This window comes from Bidens hawaiensis, unplaced genomic scaffold (genome assembly GCF_021521415.1).
Source record: "Bidens hawaiensis isolate Kalapana, Puna unplaced genomic scaffold, B.hawaiensis_p1.1 tig00017496_1, whole genome shotgun sequence".
In the NCBI taxonomy this organism is placed as follows: domain Eukaryota; kingdom Viridiplantae; phylum Streptophyta; class Magnoliopsida; order Asterales; family Asteraceae; genus Bidens; species Bidens hawaiensis.
The window spans coordinates 405,243-416,380 of record NW_027492651.1 but is presented as its reverse complement, the minus strand read 5'-3'; the positions used below and the strand labels follow the sequence as shown (position 1 = coordinate 416,380).

Sequence of the window (11,138 nt, the reverse complement as noted above, 5' to 3'; positions counted from 1 at the left end):
ATGACCTTTGACTTCCGTTTCTTATCATTCCTTTCACTTTCCGGGTAAGTTGTAAACTGTAAAATCGTTCATACATATTCCCTAGTCAATAACCTTCAATCAATTTCGGTGATTGAAGGGTGTTGACTGGTCAATTCGCTTAAAACCCGCTAAAGGGCAAAACAGTCAACAAGTTTGACTTTGCATTTTCTCATGCTTCTGGTCGGATTCAACGTTCGGTCCAGATAACTTTTATTTTCAAAACGTAGTTTTAAGGCTACTGCCCAAAACCTGATTTCCGACTCGCTGTTCAGATTTTGGTCAGTACCAGCTCGCTTAAACGTTTAATTCAACATAACTAGAGTTCTACTCATCCGTTTGGATTGATTCCAGCGGCATTAAGTTCGTTTTTATTTATAGTTTCATATTAAAAAGTTTCAGGTTCTGATCAGTTATCTCGTTTGACGCGTATTGGACGACTCACTTATCCGTTGACTCGTTTATTCTTAATTATACTCACTTGCCTTTAATCTAAGGTGAGTTTGATCATTCCCCTTTTTATAAAATGTTTTCTAATGTTTTGGGAACATATGCGTACTTCATATTTTTTATTCTATATATATATATATATACTCAAAATCGCAAATATAATTATTGTATGAATATCAGTTGAATGTTATTTGCTAATTGCTACCTGTTTAATTATTTGCTTGATAAAGTTCGGAGAGGTTCAACATATCCCCTTTTATAGGGTTCTCATTAGTATGATCATATGACTGTCTTAGTAACCGGAGCCCGATTCGCTTGGCGAAGGTAAACCGACAATCTAGTCATTGTAATCAATGCCCGATTCGCTTGGCAACGATTCATTGGCACACGAATATACTTGATTTTGGTTTGTTAAGGTTTGATTGATTATTACCACATAGATTGGTTTGCGCATTTACCACTTATCATTTATTATTTATTTATTATATAACTATTTGTTGTATCAAAATTGGTGATAATCTCACTCAACATATTTGTTGACAAAACTCCATTTTCTACGCATATGCAGGTTGCCTAATGTCACACCCCGACTAGCACAATGCGGAAGCGTAAAACGGGAATGTAACAGACACCTCTGGTATCAACACATTGTTTATAAAGAATCATTACAAACTAATTTACATTATATTACATTTCTTCGTTCTATCATTGTTTTACAGTCTAGGTGGTACAAACGAAACTAGTTCGTTAACTAAACGTTCTTACTACTAACGTCTTTGCTTCTATTCACATAGCATCAACCACACACTTCAGGCAAGTGACAGATCACCTAATCATTCTGATTTAGGTACACCTGAAAAGCAGTTTAAAACGGGTCAACTACTAGAGTTGGTGAGTTTCACGAGTTTCAAGAAAACAGTAATGAGTATTCACAATTCAGCACTTGTAATCATGAAATAAGTATGTATGTATGTAAATGATGTATGTGATGTAATTATGCTAAGCTACAGTGAAGCCTGGACTTTCGTGCTGCGTGCCTCCATTTCCCACGCTCAATCAACCACTGTGGCCCCTTTCCGCCCACAACATGCCCCGGTAGCTATGTCTAACACTACATAGCGGGTTCGTAAAAATAAAATATGGACATGTGCAAACGGGATAATGTCTCAGCAACCGTGCTGGCCCCGCCTGGGTTTGTCAAACCAATAGTACTATTCACAAGCCACCGGCTCGAAGTTAATCACTGTAATATTGGGGACCTTCGTGTGTAGCACTTAGATAATTCACATCAGCACATGTTTCAAATAAGTATATAGATATAAGCAAACATGCTTTTCACCCCAAAAGTTCGTAAAACAGTTTAAAAGTGAGGTCATGAAACTCACGGTTTAGTAGATATTCAGTATTGTATCAGCTCGTGGTTCGTTCGGTCCGCTATCAGTAGTTCCTATAATCAATATTATAATAATATTAATATTTTAATATTATTATAATCTCAATACTAATCTGGGCTGTATAACTAATCTGAGTGTAGCTGGAACGCCCAGAAAGTGGCAATAGGCTTAGGTTGTGATGTTGTTCAATGTCTAATACTCAAAACCGAACTTGGCTCAGATTCCCGTTTTCCTAGCTGGGCCAAGTTGCTCGTTTACGCGTTCAGAAAACAGTTATGGGAAAATAAGCTTGAGTAAATGTATTGGTTAATAAAATGATTAAGTTATAAAGAATGATCACCTATTAGGGTCCCGGATTAGCCACGGGGCCCGTTTCCGTTTATTCAGTTTGATTTGAGAAGAAACACGCACAATCCACCCAGATTGTCCAGGTTTCTCATAGAAAAGTTCATTTTTACTTAATTAGTCCAAAAATATGATTTTTGATCACTCTTGGTGTTTTGATATTCCCGCAGATTCACTAGTCGCGAACTTACCGGTTTTTATAAAAAATGAATTTGTTTAATATTCAGATTAGCATAATTAATTAACCGTTAATCATTAAATTATGAAAATTTAACCACTTATAAATTAAAATATATATATTTTTATAAAAATATTTCTGGAATTTATTTACTGATTTATTAATTTATAAAAATTCATTTTATCAGCTATATTTTACCTGAAAATCGTCCGTTTACCCCAAACAATTTCCAAAAATTCCAAAAAAATTCCTGAATACTCAAATCATGTCTCAAAACAACCTGTATCAATTCCAGAATGTAAAAATCTCATGCAATATTCTTTTTGGACCAAATTCGGCTGTAAAAATTCACACGAACGCAAATAAACAAAACACCTTTAAACTTCTCCAAATGATCCCAAAATTCATATATGATCAAAATACATCAAATATGAGTTCCTAGAAAATTTTCATAATTTTTGAAGTATTTTAGCTATTTTTCCCAAATAAACGTCCCAATTCGGTAATAAATTCGCCAAATATTCTCGGATGGTCGAAAAATTACCAAATTTGAATAGGGACTCATTGACATGGTCCCTGATGTCCCTGAAAAATTTTAAGTCCTAAAAATATGCACATAACAACCTTAACCTAAGTAGCCCGTAAGCGAGTGTTTCGGCATTACCTTAGCGGGTTTGGCTCGTTTCCGACTTTTTAATCAAGTTTTCAGGTTCTTGTGCTTCTAATAAAGCTAGGTACAAGTCCTATATCACAAACCAAGCAATTTTTCATCAACATAACAGCCCTTAACTTAGGGTTTCGGCTAGTGCACAAAAACGAACTTTTGAACCGTAAAAACGCCGTTTCAACCCTTTAATCCGTGTTTATGGCCAAAAAAAATATCAAAACAGGTTCCTTACCATGTTTATGATCAAAAAATGTTTATGGAACATTTTTAGGATTTTTACACGGTTAGGAATGATTTTTAGTAACCAAGACATGTTTTTATGGTATTAAACAAGTTTAAACAAGTTCAAAAGCTACTTATTTAAGCTCTTTACCTTAGGGTTTGGAGGTTTTCTGGAATTTCAGCTTGCAGCTGCTTGGACCTCAGTTTTTATAAACCAAATTGGATAAACAAGCTTCCTAAACAAGTTTTATAAAAAGAATGGGGGGTGGGGGTGGGCTGCCGATCGGAAGTCCCTTTGGGCCCATGATGGGCTGTTTTGGCCCTATGATCTGGTTTCTCCAGCCCAAATACAAAAAGCCCGGTCCAAATTTAGTTTGGGTTCGGTTTTTGGCGCGAAAAACTTATCGGGTGCGTTAAACAGCGCGAAAACGAGTGTTTTTCGGCTAGTTTTGTGTAAAATTATAAAAACATACTATATGTTTGTAAAAATCAAAAATATTTTCACGGATCGCTTAAAACTTTTCAAATAAGTGTTTGGTAAGTCTTTTTCGGCTTAACGGATGATACAATGCTTGGTTTGTAACTATCTTTCGCTTTTAAATCTATAGCGGGTAGTTAAATGAGCATAATTTCGTTTAACTTGTTTGCTATCAAACTAAGGCCATATTTCTAATTTTTTAGCTTGTATTAAACGTATATCACTTATAGATGGCCCCCCGAGATATCTGGGTCATAACCCGACCCGTTCGGTTAATCGTTCGTTTGTTACACAAAAGACGTTTATTTGCTTAATCGGTAAATACGTACTGAGGTGTACCTTGTTTTGGCTCAAATGTCACACCTAAGTTGAAGAATGGACACTTAGAAAGACCTTAGGATTATAATGAAGACGTACATGGATTTAGACTTGTTGTATTTATTTATTTGAATTGTTTGGTTGTATTTGATTATTGTGTGTATTATTTGAACAAAATAATTAATTAGATATTGTCATTTATATTTATGATAGTATCTTCGAGCTGTGAGCAATTGGATCACGCCCCGGCATTTCCGCCTTAGGTTGGGGTGTGACAATCATCATCCTCATTGTCAACCCTATTCTCTTGTATATCCTCTTTCTCATTCCCAAGCCTACTTTGCTCACTAATGTCTACATCCTCTTGATAATTCCCAAACCCACTAGAATGACCAATATCTATATCCTGATTGTCATTTCCAAACCCACTAAAATGACCAACATCTATGTCCTCATTGTCAGCCCCACTAAATTGCTCAACATCATGTCCAGCCCCACTAGATTGCCCAACATCTTCATTTAACTTTAAAGGCACAATAGCAAATGGTCAGGTTCATCAATCTCCTCAATAGTGATGGACTTAGACTTAGTTGGTGAGGTAAACAATTCCTTTATGTTTTTAACACCATGAGTAGTATAAACATGGATGAGCTTATGCTCTTCCACATGTCTAGCTAACTCCAAACAATCTCTGTCACTACTTAGGTGTTCAAGGCTATTGTCTAAGTTCTTTTCAGGATGCAAGAACCGGTAGTACATTGGCATTGTCTCATTGTAGTCTAACATATCCAACATCAGATCAAGCTCATGAATTGAAAACTTGTCTATGTCTATCAAGTTTCCACAAACGTTACCTTACCTCCAACATAGGTACGGTTTGGAGGTGTTAATAACCTACCACCAGTATGCAAGCACAAACTGAAATACTAGGATATAAGCCTGCAAAAAAAAAATTTTAAGTTAATCAACGATTAATCGCACCTAGGGTTACAAATTGTAGCGGAAGACGCAACATACCGTATAGAGCATCGAGGTCATATTCTTCGGTTATGTCGCGTACGACCCAGCCCGAATCACCCATCGGAGTTGATGATTGGTCTTTTTGTGGCTGAACCCTAACTTATCGAAGAGCGAGGATGAAGAAGATGAATAACTGAACGGTCAGGGGGTTAGGGTCGTTTATATATTGGGGGAAATTTGAAGGATAGCTGAAAAGACCGAAATGCCCTCACGTGAGTAGCAGCTGACATGACTTAACGACATAATCTAACCAGGTTAGGCGAAAAGGACAAAGGGTGTCGGATTTTGAAACATAAAGGACAAAAATGATCAATTTTGAAGATGAGAGACAACGAGTGAAATTTAGGTGAAAGATAAAGGACAATTTCTGTAATATTGTCTAATTAAATACATAGAATGGTTGTCATGTCAAATACGAAGTTACTGTTCACATCCGCCATTTCAAATGGCGGATGTCATTGAAATATAATAAAATACATAGAATGTGGGTCATAGGAAAGTACTGCCACTGTTCACATCCACATTTGAAATGACGGATGTCATTGAAATATAATAAAATACATAGAATGTGGGTAATAGGAAAATACTGCCACCGTTCACATCCGCCATTTGAAATGACGGATATCAATAAAAAATATTTTTGACACATAGGTGACCGGCGGTCAGCTGTAAACTGACATCCGCCATTTCAAATGGCGGAACACGAATAAAATATTCAAGATCCGCCATTTCAAATGGCGGAACACATGTTTCTTGTCCACATCACCAGACAAAAACTAACAAGCCCTATGTTTAATATGACATCCGCCATTTCAAATGACGGATCTTCTATTTTCAATCAACAATCTTTCTCTAACCTAAAAACCATTTTATGCTCTTCAATTTTCCTATTTTAAAAAAAAATTCTTTACAGTGAAAAAAATTTGCACGTAAAGAATTACACATGCTCCAGTAGAAAATAAGTTTTTCAAAGCAACCCGTTTTGACACGTGGCCCTGCCCAAACCAACCCGTCCAATTCACCAAGTATATAAGGTACAAAAAACCATATATTAAGTAATTCTCTATAGTAGAAACCACTATGCCTATAGATATTTAAAATCCTCATGATACTCGGGCAGCAGCCCGAAGCCAAGATTGCCATTTAACACGACATCATATTCAGCTCCAAACTTATGAGCCACCTCAAGTGCCTTCTTGTCCCGGGCCTTTGTAGCCTTCTCAAACCTTGCATTTGCTTCGATCAACTCCATGCGTAAAACATTTAAAGATTCGTCTAGAATCACAAACTCTCGTCTCAACGGGTCATTTCCGAATTTCAGATTTTTTACCATGTTTAGCCTGTCACGAACCCACGAGAGATTGAATCCAAAATCTTCAAAAAAATTCAAATCAGTCTCAAGGCTAGCGAGCTGATCTTCTGTCAATGCGTGCACGGATGATTCAATAAAACGTTTAATGAAATCATGCAGTTCTTTCAAAGTGGACAGCCAGTAAGGTTTTGGAAGGATTTGCAACCCTTGAAATGTGTCCGGATAGCTGTGCTCGACCGTCATTAGCATCTCTTTTGCGGCTTGTCCAACAGCATTCCCTCGCCACATTCCGGCTGATATTCCTGCTTCAACTAAGTTGCATACAATAATATATAATGAGAATGCAAACACATTATTTAGGTTGTTACAAGCTGCTGAGTGTTGCAGTTTGCATACCGTTTATGGATTGATCATGAAGAACATCAGTGGGACCATTTGAATCCATAAACCCTGACAATTCTGCTACCATGGATTGATCATGAAGATCAGCAGAGGGACGATTTGAATCCATAAACCCTGACGATTCTGCTACCGTGGATTGATCATGAAGATCATCAGTGGGACTATTTAAATCCATACACCCCGACAATTCTGTTATCGCGTGGTCTAATGCATGAATCAGCATTTTCCCAATCTATACAGCATAAAAATCGGTTTCTTGATTTATTCAACGAGAAATTTACGTGCAGAAAATTTCAGATACTTTACATTTAGTTTATGTTGTTTGGCCCTGTGATTTTCGGGAAGTATACGCAGTTCTTTTTGTAAGTGGTTGCATTCACGGAGACTTTCAGGTGAAATAAAGTTGAGTTCAACCTTCGTGCTCGACTGTAAGGAGGAAAGTTTGTTAGCAAACAAAGAGTCTGCTTTTACAAGTTAATAACATAAGTGATACGTATATATTCTGACCTTCAAATTTTTAACTTGATAAGGACAACCAGCTGGTATAAAAACTGCATCACCCAGTTTTTGTGTGAAGGTCCACAGTTCGATTCCTAATCATCATAATAAAAAAGGTTTGATGAACGCATAACTAGCAATTGGAAATAAACTTGTGAAAGACATACCAAATTCCTCTTTGAGCTTCCTTTTATGTTCCATGTTAAGGTAAAATGTGCGATCGTGTATCGGGTGAAAAATCTGTGTCATCACAATCACATAAGTTTTAAATAAGCGCATTGTGGCAAATGTTTTGAAGTACCTGCTCAACTGGAAGGCGATCAGTGCGCTTAAACTCTGTCGAGTGATTTCTTATACACTCCTCTAATTTAGGTGCATCTTGCCTCTTAAATATATCCCATTCAGCGCCTCCCTCGTTTCTTTGTGGGCCCGCTTCACAAACTAAAGCTTCATGTTCATCGCCATGCTTTTGTTTCGCTATTTTGGTACGTGTCATTACATTCACCTACAAAGTAATGATTTAAAATATTTTGTGTAAAAACTGCTATGATATTAGAAAGATATAGGATATATATTTTTTTAAGTAAATTAAAATAAATAAATAAAAATCATACAGTATCAGATTTTTCATAGTGAAGCTTAGTGACAGAGTCATCATAAGCAATATCCATCTTTGGACCCATGTCCGGTTTTGATGACAGATCAGGCAACTTTACAGCCACATTAAGGAAGCCATTTTGAGGGTTTGTGTAATCTTTAAAAGGCAAACGATTAATTAATTCAATAAAATGGCATGGCAGTTCTCCTTGATATAATAAGCAAGACGGTTGCCAATCTTCCAGCTTCATTTTAACCTTGCCTTCCGAGTATCCCTTACAGAACTTGCCAAAATTACTAGTCACCTGCATATTATGTGTGATAGTTAGTTAATAAATAATAATATTAGATTTTCCATCCAATATTAGTGTGTGCTTTCACTTATGTTGGCCATAGCTAGTTAGAGAACTAGCCATATAACTAACTCTCTAACCGACTATGGTCAGCATAAGTGTTAACATACTGACCTCACTCCAATCCAAGCAGTTGATTGCATTCACTTCATGATCGACGCTGCCACCTTTTTTGAGGTCACAAAAAGCCCGCCACAAAACCATTGGCTCCCAGCTTAGCCCGGAAAAAGGTGAAACAACATCATTGACTATTATCGGCTCACCTTTTGACCAATGCAACTGGAAATGCTGCATATGTTGAGGTTGAATGTCTTTAGCACTCAAAGAATACAAACAACCGGCAGTGCATTCCGTACAAGTATGGGGATTATCGTAAGCATTGTTGACATTGTGAACCCGTTGTGATTTTTTTAGAATATTAGCAACCCAATCAACGCACATTATGCGTTTCAACTCAAGTGTCCCGTCATTACAACCACCAATATCTTTTGGTAAGCAAGGAATGCTACCATCTATGCGGGCTTTCCATCCACCACCACTCACTTGACCATCACGCAACTCTTGGCAACACGCAAGGCATAAAACATATCCACATGCACAACTTCTATATAAGTTAAAGAAATATGATCCGCAACGGTCACTGCATAAAAGAGAAATGTGCAAATTCACTTTATAAAACAAAATCAAGTAAATATTTATGACATGACTAACCAAAATACATCAGCATCCTGTAACTCTAACTCTGATACAGATGCACCTGCCCAATGAGATAATTATAATAATAATTATTATTATTATTATAAATAAATAACTGTTTCAATATAACTAAAATCGGATTTAGAGGATAAGTTTCACTCATGTCTAGCTTCTAGTGTTGGTTTAAGCAGGTTCAAAATGGAAATCGAAGTGCCAATTTTGGAAACCTAATGCCGATAATTGCTATCAGATTGTTGGCTGCTGGCTGTGCAGGTTGTTGTCTAGCGATTTGGTAGTCAATCTTGGTGTGTTAAGCTTAATACTTGTTACAATGTGAGTTCTTTTTATATTTTTTCTATTTTTGTTTAAAATTATCCTATCCATTCTTTTTGTTCAATGGAATCACTGCTTGTAATATTAATTGGTTTTCAACTTTTCATAATAACTTTTTAGCTGCCTTGATGATAATTTTAGTTAAAAAAAATGCTAACTCATTTCAACTGATTTTGGTACTCTTTTTTATCCTAAGCGACTCATTTCAGCCCAACTTCATTTTGGCCCACACCCGTTTTGACCCGAACCAAATTAATGATTTTTTTAGCCCAAACCATGCCTCATCTGACTCGGTTTAACTTAAAAAGATACAATACCTTTAAGCTTAGCCTCTATATCCTCCTCAATCATTTGGTCTTCATTCAGTGTTTTCACAAGAGGGAACACTTTGTGCAGGATTTGTTTGGAGTAATTGATTTTATTAGATTCAGAACAAGAATACGCCTGCATGTTCTGCATAAAATTTAAGGAACCAGTTACTATACGCTATACAACACATATAATGATACCACAAGTGCTTGCTGTTGAAACCAACTTTAGGTGAAAATCCACGCAAGCATGCTTTGCAGTTGCAATTGTTGCAACAAATGGGACACGCTTTAACAAACTCCTCTACTGCTACGTGGGGGTACCTACACATTATGTCGATTAATTTAGTACCTAAACACGTGTCTAGTCAGAAAACACTCATTTTTCAAAATCACCCAACATGGAAACACACAAACATTGTCACATTATCACATTATCACCGGTTCACCACCTATTTATTTTCTAATATCTCTCTCTCTATATATATAATATGATAAATTAAAAAAAAAGAAAAAATGGGCCCCACCACCAAGTCACTCTTCATGTTCTTGTGTATGAACTTTTTACTCAAAAAGAGTCACCCTATAACCTAGGCCCGTCTATTAATTTTACCCGTACCCAATTAACCCAACCTGAACCGGGTCACCCGTACCCGAATAACTCTTACCCCCTTAAACCCCCAATTGTTATTAGGGATGGGGGCGGGTTGTTTTTAGACTTTGAAACATAGAAAACCTGAATAACATGAAAACTAAACCCGATCAACACCCTTACACCGTCACTTGCTTTTGTTATTCAGGTGATTTATTTATATACAAATAACAAAATATCTATGATAATTTTTGGATTCCAGTTTATTTTTTGTTGTTTGTCTCAACAATATTTGTAGATACTATTAACACTCCCTATACCCGATAAACGAATACTCAAAACCCAATTAACCCGATTGTTATTATTATTATTATTATTATTATTTGGACCCATAAGTTGTTTGTTCAATAATATTTGTACAAAATATGTAATTTTGAGAAATAAATTAAATTAAATACCATTTAGTGATGCAAGCGACACAATATTTCTTGGATCGACATAATATGCAGTCAAGCACAAGGTCTCGATCAACCCTAGTACGACATTGGTGGCACCATTTTTGTTCGTGAAATCCATTGCTAACCTGCCAAAGATGATCAAATCAAACACGCAAAAATGAGCAACAACTCAAGGCCGTAAAGTAAAAATGATTTCCAACTTTCACCTTGGGTGAAGTAGAATCCGCATGCTTCCTTTTTCTACTTGATGAATTAGCTTTGTTACACGATCCTAGTTTAACAGCTCCGTACTTCATTGTTGTTCACTGTTCAGTAAGAGGAACAAGAAGAAGACTAAGGGTTATGTTATTATTGTATGTGTACTTTTTTATTCAAACTTTCCTGAGAGATATACAAACATATAAATTGTGTCTTAAGGATTTTCTCTTAACAGTTAAAACCCCTTTTCGAAATACAAATCAATACGTATAGGGTTATATAATGCGTATAAGTCGGTGTC

The 11,138-nt window shown here is 36.3% G+C and overlaps 1 protein-coding gene across 1 annotated transcript; it reads right to left on the bottom strand.

Annotated features, from left to right (window-relative positions):
- Nucleotides 1–6,174: 6,174 nt before the first annotated feature.
- On the bottom strand, nucleotides 6,175–10,935 carry LOC143554113 (lysine-specific demethylase JMJ26-like). The gene is made up of 13 exons (XM_077043967.1): nucleotides 10,846–10,935; nucleotides 10,640–10,764; nucleotides 9,813–9,913; nucleotides 9,599–9,760; nucleotides 8,964–9,009; nucleotides 8,359–8,892; nucleotides 7,917–8,196; nucleotides 7,604–7,807; nucleotides 7,470–7,542; nucleotides 7,312–7,397; nucleotides 7,111–7,230; nucleotides 6,799–7,036; nucleotides 6,175–6,713 (listed from the first exon to the last, which is right to left on the bottom strand). Exons 1-13 carry the CDS (start codon nucleotides 10,933–10,935, stop codon nucleotides 6,175–6,177), a joined length of 2,598 nt encoding a protein of 865 aa, XP_076900082.1.
- Between the last annotated feature and the right edge of the window lie 203 nt (nucleotides 10,936–11,138).